A 17112-nucleotide genomic window follows, 5' to 3' on the forward strand; every position below is an offset into this window, starting at 1 on the left:
AATGATTCAATAAAGCAAGCTTGGGCATGGCAATTAATTAAAACTGAATAATCTCCATTATAATCACAGTTTCAAAGCTTACACTAAATACTAGTCTATTTGTCACTGACTTCCAAAGGACCTAGTCTCCCAAAGGAATAACAGCATATCTTTAATCTCCACTATATAGGTGATATCAGAGAGAAATGCTATGACACAACTGGGGTAGACATGCTACGCAATTACTTTCTTGTGAGAGCGGGGAGAGGAATGTTTTTAAAAACAAAAGTAATGTAGTAGCAAGATTAGAGTCACCAAGAAAAGGTGCCAGTCTTGAAATTAAGCTGCTTCACTTTAACTTCCATCTAACTTTATATTTGTTTTAGAGATCAGCAATAAATTCCTATATCTCCAGTTGTGGTGAGCTACTTTTAAACTTAATGATATGAACTGTCCATGAGTACATTGGAAGATAGCAGAATGTTAATTCAACTGCTGAAGGAGCACTAACCTTGTGTCTAAGTCAGCATATTAGCTATCTTGTTTGTGTAAATATTGCAGCACTTCTAGAGAAAGAAGCTTGACATTTCAAGTCCTTGAGTCTTTTTTGAGAATAGTTCTAGCATTTTTTAAATTTTCTCACAGACCAAATTTTTGATTTGTATCAGGATATTGTGTGACTTGTAGGAGTTCAAGCTTAATAGTGGTTAAATGGTTAAACCTGCTGTTGAGTGAAAATGGCATCCAATGTCAGTTTTCTTTTCTTGCTGTTGCATCATTTGGACAGCTTTGATGCAAAAAGAGAGGAAGCGGGTGCCAGACATAGTCCCCTTAAAAACAGAGTTGCCAAGAAGTAAGCAACCAATTTTCTCTCTCCAACTCACGGGCTGGCAAGTTGTGTGTAGTCATTGAAAGTTTGTAAACTCTATTTTCCTTGTTTGACTTCTGTTTGCAAAAAATGTTAATTCTTGTGTTAAACTGTAAGGCATTGTTGATGTAGTTTTTTTTTGGTTTTGCAGATACCCACCATTTTAGACTACGCAGAAGTACTACTGGCAGTAGCTCCACTAGAAAGACGTACCAAGCACCTCTTTAACTACATCTGTGAACTTTCATTACTGTATATAGACCTCTCTGTTTATTCCCCTGCAACGACAGCAGCAGCTGCCTTACTATTAGCACGAATACTTCACAAACAAGGTTTGTATGCTAGTATGTAGAGGTATGGGAGGTCATGTTACAGCTGTACAGGACATTGGTTAGGCCACTGTTGGATTATTGCGTGCAATTCTGGTCTCCTTCTATCGGAAAGATGTTGTAAAACTTGAAAGGGTTCAGAAAAGATTTACAAGTATGTTGCCAGGGTTGGAGGATCTGAGCTACAGGGACAGGCTGGGGCTGTTTTCCCTGGAGTGTTGGAGGCTGAGGGGTGATCTTATAGAGGTTTACAAAATTATGAGGGGCATGGATAGGATAAATAGACAAAGTCTTTTCCCTGGGGTTGGGTAGTCCAGAACTAGAGGGCATAGGTTTAGGGTGAGAGGGGAAAGATATAAAAGAGACCTAAGGGGCAACTTTTCCACACAGAGGGTGGTACGTGTATGGAATGAGCTACCAGAGGATGTGGTGGGGCTAGTACAATTGCAACATTTAAGAGGTATTTGGATGGGTATATGAATAGGAAAGGTTTGGAGGGATATGGGCCAGGTGCTGGCAGGTGGGACTAGATTGGATTGGGATATCTGGTCGGCGTGGACAGGTTGGATCGAAGGGTACATCTCTATGACTCTATGCAGAAATTGCACAATTAATCTGTTTCCAACAATATTCACTGAAAATAGTGACCCATGCAGATATTTTTGGTAAATTGGTATATGGTCTACCTATTTAATTTCTTTAACAAGAATTTAAAAATGTGATTGGAATGTAATAAATAAATGTGGCAGGTATACGGAAGTCTGATTGAGCTGGGAGAACATGGCAGTAATTGTCTAGAGATGAAAAAGATATGGATTCTTGACTATACAGTAGGTAGGCAGAACCGGATGCTGTGGAAGTATGTAGGTCTTGCTGTAGTAAATACAGTAGTGTTGATTAGCCAAAACAGTCTGTTTTTCACAAATCTGTGCCAATTCTCATCTAATGTAAACCCTGCCCAACATTTAAGTTTTTTTCATTCTTGTAAAACTCACTCTTGTTACTTGGCATGTGTAACTTGGACTATCCTTGCCACCAAATATTGAATAAGCCACCTTTTGCCACACTTTAGTCTAATGGCATATTTCTCGTAACAAAAACAATTATAGTATAGCCAATAGACAATAGGTGCAGGAGTAGGCCATTCAGCCCTTCGAGCCAACACCACCATTCATTATGATCACGGCTGATCATCCACAATCAATATCCTGTTCCTGCCTTATCCCCATAACCTTTGATTCCACTATCCTTAAGAGCTCTATCCATCTCTTTCTGGGCAGAGCATTCCATATATCCACCATTCTTTGGGTGAAGAAGTTTCTCCTCAACTTTGTTCTAAATGGCCTACCCCTTATTTTTAAACAATAACCTTTGTTTCTGGACTCACCCATCAGCAGAAACATGCTTCCTGCCTCCAGAGTATGCAATCCTTTAATAATCTTGGACATCTCAATCAGATCCCCACTTATCCTTATAAATTCAAGTGTATACAAACCCAGTCGCTCCGATCTTTCAACATATGATAGTCCCACCATTCGAAGAATTGACCTCGTGAACCTACGCTGCACTCCCTCAACAGCCAGAACATCCTCCCTCAAATTTGAAGACCAAAGCTGCACACAATACTCCAGGTGCTGTCTCACCAGGGCCCTGTACAGCTGCAGAAAGACCTCAATTCCCCTTATTATGAAGGCCAGCATGCCATTAGCTTTCTTCACTGCCTGCTGCACATGCATGCTTGTTTTCATTGACTGATGTACAAGAACACCTAGATCTCATTGTACTTCACCTTTACCTAACTTGACTCCATTTGGATAGTATTCTGTCTTCCTGTTCTTGCCACCAAAGTGGATAACCACACATTTATCCACATTAAACTGCATCTGCCATGCATCCGTCCACTCACCTAGCCTGTCGAAGTCACCCTGTATTCTCATGACATCCTCCTCATATTTCACCCTGCCACCCAGCTTTGTCATCTGCAAATTTGCTAATATTACTTTTAATACTTTCATCTATATCATTAATGTATATTGTAAACAGCTGCAGTCCCAGCACCGAACTTTGTGGTACTCCACTGGTCACCGCCTGCCATTCCAAAAGCGACCCGTTTATCACTTTGTTTCCTGTCAGCCAGCCAATTTTCAATCCAAGTCAGTATTTTGCCCCCAATACCATGTGCCCTAATTTTGCTCACTAATCTCCTATGTGGGACTTTATCAAAGGCTTTCTGAAAGTCCAGGTACACTACATCCACTGGCTCTCCCATGTCCATCTTCATAGTTACATACTCAAAAAATTCCAGAAGATTAGTCAAGCACTATTTCACCTTCGTAAATCCATGCTGACTCTGACCTATCCTGTTACTGCTATCCAAATGAGTCATAATTTCATCTTTTATAATTGACTCCAGCATCTTACCCACCACTGATGTCAGGCTAACCAGTCTATAATTCCCTGATTTTTCTCTCTCCTACCCTTCTTGAAAAATGGGATATTAGCCACCCTCCAATCTGCAGGAACTGATCCTTTCTATTTTTCAATACCACTTTGTTTAGCAACCTGCTGTAAATGCTGTGTGGGCTAGGTTACTTATCTAATGGATATCATGATTTGGAGATGCCGGTGTTGGACTGGGGTGTACAAAGTTAAAAATCTCACAATACCAGGTTATAATCCAACAGGTTTAATTGGAAGCACACTAGCTTTCGGAGTGTCGCTCCTTCATCAGATGATAACTATCACCTGATGAAGGAGCGACGCTCCGAAAGCTTTGTGCTTCCAATTAAACCTGTTGGACTATAACCTGGTGTTGTGATTTTTAACTTTATCTAATGGAAACAGTCATTTTCTCCAGTGCTTACTGCATTTTGATCTTTTATCCCATCCATACCTCTGCTGTCACTTTTTTACTGACACCTTTGTTAGCTTTCATTAATTATTCTGGCCTTTCCCTGCACTTCACAAGCATATAGTCTTTATGCTTAACAAGACCCAAACTGTCCCTTATTTTCAAAATGATTTTTGGGTTCCCTTTTATCTCCTCTGCCTTTGCATATCATATACTTTTTTTGTTGTTGTTGTTGTTTCTGCTTATTCTCTATATCCCTTATCCAAGGCAGTGTGGCTTTGGTTTCAGTATCTTGTGTCTTTGTTAGAATGTACCATATCACGCTTGTATTTGAAGCTTGTCATCCTCCAAGATCACCTGCTTATTTACACTTTGGATGAAACCATTTCATTTCCTAAGGGAAATGGATAAATATTTTAAATAAAAAGGCAGGTACAAGGCTGTGAAATTTAGTGTAGATTACTGAAACAGTAACTTGAACTAAATAGCTGCTGCTTGTTTTGTAAATATCTTGTTTAATGCATTGTTTAGCCCTGTGAAATAAGCCTGGTGGTTTTAGCTGGTTTTAGTTTAGCTTTTTATCAAAATGAATAAATGCTATTAATCAATTTAAAGACTATTTATAGTATAAGGGAGCAGAGAACCAAATGGTAATGTCAACCTCTTTTTTTTTTGTATTGCATGTTCCAACATCAAATAATTTCTCCAGAGTCAACCTATTTTCTTTAAGTTCACTGTTTTCTGTGAAAAATGAATACCATTTGAAGATTGAAGCCCCTACCAATCTCTTATAATCCAGATTTATGTAACTTTTTCCAATCTCCAAAAATTACAGATTTTGTATGATATGTAATTTTTATTTGTGGTATGGCAGTGATAGGGAAAGCAACACACTGGCAGCACTTAACTATACTTCCCAATGCTCAAAGCAATAAAAGCATGATCTGTATTGTTTCACAGCAACTCAGAATCTGCCACTTCTTTTGTGATGGAGATTTAAAAGTAATTTTTCTTTTTACCTAGTCCTCCCATGGTCAAGTCAGCTGACTGAGTCCACTGGTTTTACATTGGAAAATCTAATTCCATGTGTAGTGGATCTACATAAGAAATGGTAAGATCTACCAAATAATCAGATTTTCATAGTTTTGTTTTAATAGATGTTTGTAATGTGACATTTTAATAACATGAAATTCACATATATATGTGTTTAGAATTGCTTGATACCATAAACATAAATTCTGAAGATTTCTCTTGATTCTCTAATTTTATGTCAGTTCTCCTCTGAGAAAACTTAATGCATAAACCTGTTTTCATTCTTTGGGAAGTAGCTGCTGCTTTGTTTGATATAGTGTTATAAGACCATTGTGGTTCTGTTTTCCATGGAAGTAATAACATTCATATTTGTCCATTTAATATTCAGGGACTATTTGTGCTGTATGGTTTATATTGCAGTGTTTCATAGAACTGAATTTATAGATAAACTTTAATGTTCTGCAGCTTGCATTTAAGAAACTGTACGTAGCAATTCAAAAGAGGTTTATCTTTGTTTAATACCCATTACTAAAGACTGTGTCAGATTAACACTTAAATCTTGCATGAAAACCTTTCCCAAGCTAATTTACAAATTTGTTTGATATAGCATTATAAGACCTTTGTGGTTCTTTAAATTCACCCATTTTAATTAATTGTTTGACAAGAAGTTAGTACTGAGTGTTGTATAACAAACTCTTGCATTTTAATTTATTCTAAAACTTCTTTTTTATTTTCTACTAGTTTCCATAATGAAGCACCCAGGGATTATAGGCATGTGTCTCTCACAGCTGTAAAGCAACGATTTGAAGAGGAGCGTTATCAGCAAATTAGCAAGGAAAAGGTTTGTTGCACGTAGAACACGACTGCAGTGATGTCTTAAACATTCCCGTTATGTGATGCTTTGATAACCTTGAATTGTTACTTGCCTGTAAATGTCGCAAACAATTATTGCTGTTGTTTTGGATTGCCAATAAAAGAAATGGCGCACAAAGTTTGATGCCAAATTACATACTAATTGCGACATCCTGGTCTCCTTTCACCTTTCTGGATAACCCGTAGCTTATTACTTTCTATGCTGCTTTAAATGAAGTCGCTCTGGCACATTGAATTGAGTCATGTCTGTTAATTTGAAAGCTGACTTTTACATTGTTTCCTTCCCAAACTGGAGGTGTGATCACTTCTTATTGAAGGTACTTTACGATTTCTACAAAAAACTGACATGGACTATATGCCACCTGCACTGAATTCTTGGCACATATTAACTACTGGCGCTAGTACAGCTGATAATTTGCAATTTAGGTTATCTGACAAATGTTATGAATGGTTTTGTCTATGACTGCATGGTTCCTTGCTAAAAGAACTTTCTGTTGTCACATCTCACATAACAACAATTATGTTCATCTTGATTGACACCTGTAAATTCACAGTTGGCAAACCATCCTATTTCCCCTGCACCCCCCCGCCCCCCCAGACAAAAAATTGTGTAGTCTCATGTTTGTCCATTTTTTCATTACCATCATGTGAACAATTGTTTTTGATCATTGCTGTGTGTTATTGTTGACTGACTAAATCTGGTTGGCAAATCTATAAGTTGTGAAATGTACATTACTTCCCATATCTCCAATCTTATCACTTATCTCTTCTATAAGAGTATTGCATGCTTCATCATTATTCCTAATACTTAACTAAAACATTTAAACTTTTTGAGGATGCATGGGTAAGTTGCCTTCTTAGTTTCAACACCAGTTTTGTTTTAAAGTTTTTGCCCCCAATCTAATAGCACTTTTTTGTGAAGAGGTAATGTTCCATTAAAGGAACACAAATGTTTTGACTGTAGATTACATATTCAGATTTTCTAAGTTCAATAACTTTTTGTCTTTCTCCACATCCAGTTTCATTTGTACTTTCTTTTTTCTTCGGTGACTTGCTGAAATACAATATTTCCTACATGCTAATAAAATGATTGATTTTTATCTATTCTGCAAGGAGTGACATTTGAAGGAGAGGATGAAATTTTAGTACCATCGTCCCAAACATTGAAGCTGGTAGAACTGTCAAATTCCTTAACTTTCTTCTGATCCTCTTTATAGGTAGCATTTCAATCATTATATTTCACACACTGTAGATTTTCATCTGATGTCTAATCAAGCAGAATGTAGGATTCAGCTGCCAAAGCTTCATCGCTTGGCTGAAGCTTTTTTTGTGGCTGATATAATGCCTTCTTTAATCCTTACCTGCGTTTTCTTCTGAACATTTGTTTTTTTTTATTCTGTTGGAGATAGTTAATGGCACATTGTTGTTTTGAATCACATCTGAAACACCAAATGGCTGCATTCTCGATATTTCTGGGGTTTGTTGTCATCTTGTAAATTCTGAAGTCTTTGTTTCTCAGTTGTCAAAAGTAATTTATCCTACTTTCTCCTAGTTAAGATTCTACCTTCATGCTGTGGCCTAGATGGTTGTGCCAGCCCATTAAGTGTCCTCCATTTTCAAACAAGACCAATTGCCTTATTTTCAAACAGCGCACTACCAAAACAAAATGTTTTCCAAATAACTTTGTTTATGACTTCTTTGTAGCAGATGCTCATCTGCAAGTTTAACTCTTGTCAACAGTAGAAGTCTATTTAAACTTGGTATTTTGACATTGTCTGGAACTGAAAATGCCATTGCAAGTTATGAAATTTCCAAATAGAATTTCTGCAGTTTTGCATTAATCTGCTGAATTCCGTTCTGAATCTTCGCATGGAATTATCTTTTGCTTTTTAAAATTTGTCAAAATTAACTGCATTTCTAGCAATTAGTAAATCATCTTTCTGATAAATTTTATCTGTACGAATTAAAAATGTGTCCAAACTTTCTTCAGTGTCCATATCCTCAGTTTCCAATTCTGAGAAAATGTGGCTGCTTATCCTGTCTTCTCTGCGATAAAGAGCTGATGCCATACTTCGTTTTCTATTCGGTAAAGGAGTAGTATATATCCACATGGTTGTTTTAATTCTTTCTGATTATGGGTTAGCATTCAGAAAAATGTTTTAGAACTTCCAGGGGGTGGCTTAAACAAAATCTCTTTTTAAAAATTGTACTGGTTAGAATAATGCTAAGCTTTCAATTATCCTCTGTTATCATTGTTAACACCCAACATAAAGGTTGGCCAGACAGTCCAGGAATATACTTCCCTAGTCAGCTTTATTTCAAACTGCACATCATAGAACTACCCCGTACATTTTACTTGTTTCCCATAAACACACCAATTCTCTCAATTTCTCATGATTTACTTAAAATCACTACCTTTTTTTGTATTTCCATTTGGCATTCCTGCCAGACCCTTCCAGATAATAATATCAAATAGGTGGGATTAGGTAACATTTGTACAGTAGATTTTTGGTACATAAAGCTTGAGTATTGCTGACAAAAGACATAGTTTGTTAAAGTATCTCATCTTGTACTTGTCATTAACAATTTGCACAAAATATCAATGTAAAGAGAAAATGTCCTCTTCTTGGAGTAAGAAAGGTTGCTGCTTGATTGGCAGATGGATTCTATAAAGGTATTACTGTGGAGACTGCAGCAGTTAGATAATGACAGACAGTTATCTGCCAAGCTTTTTCAAGTTCGTATAATATCTTTTCATGTCATGCTGTTGTTCAAGGGGGAAGAACAACAACAGATATTGACCCTCATTAGTAGAATTGTCTTTAAAATGGAAGAAAAGCGTCAGTGGGGAACTCAAGTAACTAACACTAAAGCTTTCAATCCTAAAATTAAATAGTCTTTAGCTAGGCTGATTCTTTGAGTATTGTTCACCTAAGTAGCACGTAGAGACAGGAGCAAACATTCAGCTTCTTGAGCTTGCTCTTTCATTCTGTATAACCCTGAACATCTGCGTCAACACAATATTCCCATGCATTGTGCTAAAAATTAGGTATTAAATTGACATCTGTCCATCTGTTCAAGTGATTGGTACGGATGCTAAAGGTTCCTGTTAGGAATGTAGGAAGTTTTCTTGTTACATTTGAGAAACTTTACTGACCAACACCAACAAAAGCACTTTACTTAATTGCTCAGTTCACTGGAATATTCTATAGGTACAATTATTGCAATATGGTTACCTATATAAGTAGCTCTATTTAATGTGAACTATATAAATGAAAGTATCTTTGCTATTGGAGCTTTCAGCACAATATCCAAATCAGGTAGGATTTTATTTTAACTTTTTATACTACTTAGAGCTTCTTAGTACCATCTCTATCTCATCAAATATCCTAACCACTTCCCTATTCATTGTCAGATTGTAATTGTCATTGATTGGCAGGCAATGTAAAGAGACAATCCAAAGGTTTCAGTTGTCAAGGCAGTGGAGCCTCTAATGTCAAAGGTATAATTATTCAAATTATTTACGTCTTGGATAATAGCACAGATTTGCTGCTAATACCAAAGTTCAGTGGCATTGTAAATATGTAGATGATAGCATAAAATTACAAAGTAATATTGATGGACTAGGTGAATAGGCAAAACTGTGGCAGGTAGAATTCTATTCAGCAAATGTGAGGCTATCCATTTTGAACTGAATAAACTGTATAAATTTAAATACAGTGGATGTCCAAAGAGACTTTGAAGTTTAGGTGTATAGATCTTTAAGTACTACAAACAGGTCCAGAAAATAATCAAGAAAGCTAACATATTGCTTGCCATTTTCTATCTGGAGGACTGAAGTATAAGAGTGCAGTTATATGAAATGCTGGTTCAGTTATTAATTTTATATCTGAGATAATATCTTTGTTTATCGAAAATTTAAAGTGTATGTGGCAAAGACCATGTGGAGTTAGGCCACAAATCGTCCATGATCTCAATGAATGGTGGAAAAGGCTCAAGGGGTGAAATCAGAGTCATAGAATACATACAGTGTGAAAACAGGCAATTTGGCCCAACAAATCCACACCAACACTCTGAATTGTAACCCACCCAGACCTATTCCCCTACCTACTCTACTTTTACCCCTGACTAATGCACCTAACCTAGACATCCCTGAACACTGGGCAATTTAGCATGACCAGTTCACCTAACCTGCATGTCTTTGGATGGTGGGAGGACACCGGAGCACCTGGAGGAAAGCCACACAGGCATAGGGAGAATGTGCAAACTCCACATAGACAGTTTCCCAAGACTGGAATCGAACCAGGGACTCTGGCTCTGTGAGGCAGCATTGCTAATCATTGAGTGACCAACTCCTGTTCTTATGTTGCTATGATGGAGGTGCATCAGTGCTTCCTACTGGAGGAATTGTTTTGCAATATTATGACCACTTTACGAGATATTTAACAAACTGACGTTCTCCATTTCGCCAAATCCATTTATTAGGAATTGCTCCAACAGGACCGACTTTCTTGTGAGACAGGAAACATTTTGAACGTTCTTTTAGAAACATTTTAAGATATATGTAACTGAATTCTGATTAAAGGTTGAAGTTCTCAATTTGTTGAATTTGAAATATGGATATTGAATTGCTTTTCTTTTAACCTGCTTTGTAATTGATGTAGGTGATGGATTACAGTGAACTATGTACTCTACTAGGAATTAAAGAAGAGAAGGAATCTTCACCACTACTTTCTGCTAACAATAATTCTGAGATTCAAACTTTTTTGACATCTCCTTCAGGCAACAAAACAAAACGGTAAGGACTAAATCCACTTGTAAGCCTAAGCTAAATGTTTTCCCTCTGGGGCAATGTCTTCTCCTAAGGTACACAGCTTCACAGTGATTTTAGAATTTTACTCTGCATTGAAGTAAGTGGGGTGCTTGCTCCTTGTGAATGTTCCTTGACTTTTAAGAACTAAGTTGCTTTGGATCTACAACCTGCCTGACATAAAGAAAAATTGAGGGAATTCAGAGTTATGTTAAAATTACTCTGAACACTTCAACAATTAAATTTCTCAAACTGAATTTTCCAATCTAAATCTTGGGTGTTAAAATGTTCTAATTAGACAATAGGTGCAGGAGTAGGCCATTCTGCCCTTCAAGCCTGCACCACTATTCAATATGATCATGGCTGATCATCCTTAATCAGTATCCTGTTCCTGCCTTATCTCCATAACCCTTGATTCCACAATCCTTGAGAGCTCTATCTTAAACGAATCCAGAGACTGGGCCTCTACTGCCCTCTGGGGCAGAGCATTCCACACAGCCACCACTCTCTGGGTGAAGAAGTTTCTCCTCATCTCTGTCCTAAATGGTCTACCCCGTATTTTTAAGCTGTGTCCTCTGGTTCAGCACTCACCCATCAGCGGAAACATGTTTCCTGCCTCCAGATTGTTCAATCCTTTAATGATCTTATATGTCTCAATTAGATCCCCTCTCAGTCTTCTAAACTCAAGGGTATACAAGCCCAGTCGCTCCAGTCTTTCAGTGTAAGATAATCCCGCCATTCCAGGAATTGATCTCGTGAACCTATGCTGCACTCCCTCAAAAGCCAGAATGTCTTTCCTCAAATTTGGAGACCAGAACTGCACACAGTACTTCAGGTGTGGTCTCACCGGGGCCCTGTACAGCTGCAGAAGCACTTCTTTGCTTCTATACTCAATCCCTCTTGTTATGAAGGCCAGTATGCTATTAGCCTTCTTCACTACCTGCTGTACCTGCATGCTTACCTTCATTAACTGGTGTACAAGAACAGCCAGATCTCTCTGTACTGCCTCTTTACCTAAATTGATTCCTTTTAGGTAGTAATCTGCCTTCCTGTTCTGGCCACCAAAGTGGATAACCATACCTTTATTCCACATTAAACTGCATCTGCCATGCATCTGACCACTCACCTAACTTGTCCAGGTCACCCTGTAATCTCCTAACATCCTCATCACATTTCACCCTGCCACCCAGCTTAGTATCATCAGCAAATTTGCTAATGTTATTGCTAATACCATCTTCTATATCATTAACATATACTGTAAAAAGCTGCGGTCCCAGTACTGATCCCTGCGGTACCCCACTGGTCACTGCCTGCCATTCTGAAATGGAGCTGTTTATCACTACTCTTTGTTTCCTATCAGCCAACCAACTTTCAATCCCCAATTCACAGACATGGGGAAATTTGCATTATTGCAGTCAGCAGTTTTTAGCTACAATATGTAGTTGAGTGTTTCCACTTTTTTTTTTGCCTTTGTCACCCCTGACTCATTCAGACTCCATAGACTGCTCTCGATTCTTCAGTTAATTTGTGCCCTGATTGTATTATTAGTAGATCTCAGGTCAAGTGGCACAGGTTTGTGTGCATTGGGCTGTTGTGTTTGTGTATTTAAAAGTGTAACTGCCTATCAAGTCCAATCCTTGCTGATATGTTAGCCCCCAACACCACTGAAAATCTAAATTCCTCATGTCTACATTGCTTTAAGGTGTGACCCCTCACCATTTCTAACTATTACTAATACCATAACTCCTTAAGATCTGACCTCTTGGAACTTGTCCAACAATTGAGGCACTTTTTTAAACTCCAGAAATCTCTGCTTCTCCACTCCAATTCCTTTCTTTGGTAAACCGTAGCTGAAGATGATTTCTTCTGTTTTTCTAGCACAGATAGAAAAATATGCATTTAATGCTTCACTTTCTGATTGTATTCCTTGGAATAGTTCTTTAGCACTATAAAAACTTATCTAACTAACAAATGTGACTTCTCTTGCATGACAGAACTATTCATACCATTTGAATTTTTTACATGACTGGCAGAATTTATTCGAGACAATCAGATTTCTCCTAAGTGGAAACACGAATAGAAATTGATGGACAAAACTCAGCAGGTCTGGCAGCATCTATGGAGAGAAAGCAGAGTTAATGTTTCTGGTCCAGTGACCTGTCTTCAGAATTAATTTTTCTCATAAGTGGATTGGTACTGCAGCTTGACCTTGTCTGTCCAATAATCTTTGCACCCCAATTTGTTAACGTGGCCTGCCATTGCTGTCAACTTTGATTTTTTTTAAAATGGGTTTTCTTTGGAGAAGTTGGTTATTCAGAGAAGTTGTACTTAAAAGCATTTTATTAATGTTGTTGTGGTTCTGTTCGCCGAGCTGGGAATTTGTCTTGCAAACGTTTCGTCCCCTGTCTAGGTGACATCCTCAGTGCTTGGGAGCCTCCTGTGAAGCGCTTCTGTGCTGTTTTCTCCGGTATTTATAGTGGCCTGTCTCTGCCACTTCCGGTTAGCGACAGAGACAGGCCACTATAAATACCGGAAAAAACAGCACAGAAGCGCTTCACAGGAGGCTCCCAAGCACTGAGGATGTCACCTAGACGGGACGAAACGTTTGCAAGACAAATTCCCAGCTCGGCGAACAGAACCACAACAACGAGCACCCGAGCTACAAATCTTCTACCAAACTTTGAGCATTTTATTAATGTCCAGGTATTGTGGCCACAAACCGTTGGCATTATCACAGACACACTAGGTGTGGCCTCTGATCTGTGAACTTACACACCCCACTTTTGTGCCATTTTAAAAAAAAGTTTCAATTTATAGAGTCCTAGAGATGTACAGTATGGAAACAGACCCTTCGGTCCAACCCGTCCATGCCGACCAGATATCCCAACCCAATCTAGTCCCACCTGCCAGCACCTGGCCCATATCCCTCCAAATCCTTCCTGTTCATATATCCATCAAAATGCCTCTTAAATGGTGCAATTGTACCAGCCTCCACCACTTCCTCTGGCAGCTCATTTCATACACGTACCACCCTCTACGTGAAAATGTTGCCCCTTAGGTCTCTTTTATATCTTTCCCCTCACCCTAAACGTATGCCCTCTCGTTCTGGACTCCCCAATCCCAGGGAAAAGACTTTGCCTATTTATCCTATCCATACCCCTCATAATTTTGTAAACCTCTATAAGGTCACCCCTCAGCCTCCGACACTCCAGGGAAAACAGCCCCAGCCTGTTCAGCCTCTCCCTATAGCTCAAATCTTCCAACCCTGACAACATCCTTGTAAATTGTTTCTGAACCCATTCAAGTTTCACAACATCTTTTCAATAGGAAGGAGACCAGAATTGCATGCAATATTCCAACAGTGGCCGAACCAATGTCCTGTACAGCTGCAACATGATCTCCCAACTCCTGTACTCAATACTCTGACCAATAAAGGAAAGCATATCAAACACCTTCTTCACTATCCTATCTACCCGAGACTCCACTTTCAAGGAGATGTGAACCTGTACTCCAAGGTCTCCTTGTTCAGCAATACTCCCTACCATTAGGTGTATAAGTCCTGCTAAGATTTGCTTTCCCAAAATGCAGCACATCGCATTTATCTAAATTAAACTCCATCTGCCACTTCTCAGCCCATTGGCCCATCTGGTCCAGATCCTGTTGTAATCTGAGGTAACCCTCTTCGTTGTCCACTACACCTCCAATTTTGGTGTCATCTGCAAACTTATGACTGTACCTCTTATGCTCGCATCCAAATCATTTATGTAAATGACAAAAAGTAGAGGACCCAGCACCGATCCTTGTGGCACTCCACTGGTCACAGGCCTCCAGTCTGAAAAACAACCCTCCACCACCACGCTCTGTCTTCTACCTTTGAGCCAGTTCTGTATCCAAATGGCTAGTTCTCCCTTACTCCATGAGATCCTTGCTAACCAGTCTCCCATGGGGAACCTTGTCAAACGCCTTACTGACGTCCATATAGATCACATCTACTGCTCTGCCCTCATCAATCCTCTTTGTTACTTCTTCAAAAAACTCAATCAAGTTTGTGAGTCATGATTTCCCACGCACAAAGCCATGTTGACTATCCCTAATCAGTCCTTGCCTTTCCTAATACATGTACATCCTGTCCCTCAGGATTCCCTCAAACAACTTGCCCATCACCGAAGTCAGGCTCACTGGTCTATACTTCCCTGGCTTGTCTTTACCGCCCTTCTTAAACAGTGGCACCACGTTTGCCAACCTCCAGTCTTCCGGCACCTGACCTGTGACTATCGATGATACAAATATCTCAGCAAGAGGCCCAGCAATCACTTCTCTGGCTTCCCACAGAGTTCTCGGGTACACCTGATCAGGTCCTGCGGATTTATCCACCTTTACCCGTTTCAAGACATCCAGCACTTCATCCTCTGTAATATGGACATTTTGCAAGATGTCACCATCTATTTCCCTACAGTCTATATCTTCCGTATCCTTTTCCACAGTAAATACTGATGCAAAATACTCATTTAGTATCTCCCCCATTTTCTGTGGTTCCACACAAAGGCTGCCTTGCTGATCTTTGAGGGGCCCTATTCTCTCCCTAGTTTCCTTTTTGTCCTTAATGTATTTGTAAAAACCCTTTGGATTCTCCTTAACCTTATTTGTTATAACTATCTCATGTCCCCTTTTTGCCCTCCTGATTTCCCTCTTAAGTATACTCCTACTTCCTTTATACTCTTCTAAAGATTCACTTGATCTATCCGGTCTATACCTGACATATGCTTCCTTCTTTTTCTTAATTTAACAGTAATCAGTAGCAAAGCTTAGTCTAAAACAAGATGAAGGTTAATTTATTGCAAAACTACTGTTGTCCACATAAAAGCTATGTCAATTTACAGTTGAAAATGCATATCCTTATCCTTTTGTTGAAAGTAAGAAAGTAAAAGAATTGAAATCTTAAGTCCTATTCATCAGCTATTATGACTTCTGTAGTCAAATTGATTGTGGGTGTACGAATGAATTCAGGTTTGCAGGATTTGAGAGAGAAAGAAAACTTCATTGTTCCTTGGTAGTTCTGCGATTATTGCTTGGATGCTCTTTAAGCATAACAGTTGATTTATGTATCATTACTCTTTGTGATTCTTCTAGCTCCCCTGATGGCTGAGTCATTTGTGGGGGTTCTGCACAAAATTGATTTTTGAAACTTGTCTTTATCATAAGCAAAGAAAAATTGCTGTTATGTTAATTTTAAATGAGCCATTGTTCCACCAGGAAAGGAAACTAATTACTTTGAAGTCTTTCTCTGTCTCTTTGTCCTAAAAGCTTTGAATTTTTATGTCCTCATTGTGTTGATAAAGGTTGAATATAATTCTAAATATCTCCCCTCGTAATTTAATACTGAGGATGCAATTTAATTGGCTTTGAACCAATCCATTTTAACAGACAGTTGGTTAACTGCTGGACTTTTAAAACAAATCTTTTTCAAGTAAGATTTTGAAGCAGAAATGTTCTTTTAATTATTTTTAAGAGTGTTGTAATGACTATTTACAGACACTTAAACAGCCATTTGGGGAGATTTCCCAGGAGCAGGATCTGTGCATTTTTAAATAAATGGTTTACATTTTTAATGTAGCATTTAAAGACTCTAGGGTGGAGCCAATGTACCTTCATTACACAATTTAGGGCATGGTTGACTGAACAAGAGTAATGCTGAGGGCCTCTCTATGCTTTGAGGGAAGGGTAGAGTAGGGTGTCATTTTGTTTGGATCCTGATTCTGCGCAAAGCAGATGTTTTGATTTCTTTGTATCACTTGCAAATTGTAATTAGTGAAGGACAGTGTTTCTGCAATCACCGTTTAGAAAGTTATTTTCTCTCTCGTGGAATTTGAGCATGCTGGAAAGGCATTGTTTATCCTTATTATACTTGTCAGTCATGATAGTGAACTGCCATGTTTGAATTTTTGCAATCAACCTACAGTGTTAAGAGCTGCAAGATTTTGATCCAGTGAAGAACCAACCATTATAGTTCTACATCAGGATGTTTTCCCTACACTTGCTCCCATTTCTTATGTTCTTATGTTCAGGAGTAGAACTTGCTGTTGGGGACGATCCTGTGTGTGTCTGTCCTTTTAATCATCTTTATTGTAGATGTTGGGTTTTTTTTAAGATTTTGCCAAAGGAACCTTGTTGGGATGCTAGTGTTCTTATGTAAAGTGTATAGCCACTGCTTCTGTTGATGGAGGGAATGAATGTGTAAGATGGGCTGCTTTGTTCAATCTACTGAGTTGCTTTAGAATTTTTGAAGATGAACATATTCAGGCAAGTGGGCAATATTCCGTCATGCTATCTCTGATTTGTGCCTTGTAGATGCAGTTATTTGGGGGAAATT

General features: G+C 38.6%; 1 protein-coding gene across 1 annotated transcript in view; it reads left to right on the forward strand.

Annotated features, from left to right (window-relative positions):
• The window catches only part of ccnf (cyclin F), a 61927-nt gene that overhangs the window by 38506 nt on the left and 6309 nt on the right, over positions 1-17112 (forward strand). Inside the window, exons 12-15 of the mRNA XM_072559641.1 lie at positions 999-1179; positions 5051-5138; positions 5801-5900; positions 10597-10730. Of these exons, the coding sequence (XP_072415742.1) occupies positions 999-1179; positions 5051-5138; positions 5801-5900; positions 10597-10730 (503 nt within the window). The remainder of the gene's footprint in view (positions 1-998; positions 1180-5050; positions 5139-5800; positions 5901-10596; positions 10731-17112) is intronic.

Source organism: Chiloscyllium punctatum, chromosome 40 (genome assembly GCF_047496795.1).
Source record: "Chiloscyllium punctatum isolate Juve2018m chromosome 40, sChiPun1.3, whole genome shotgun sequence".
Classification (NCBI taxonomy): Eukaryota; Metazoa; Chordata; class Chondrichthyes; order Orectolobiformes; family Hemiscylliidae; genus Chiloscyllium; species Chiloscyllium punctatum.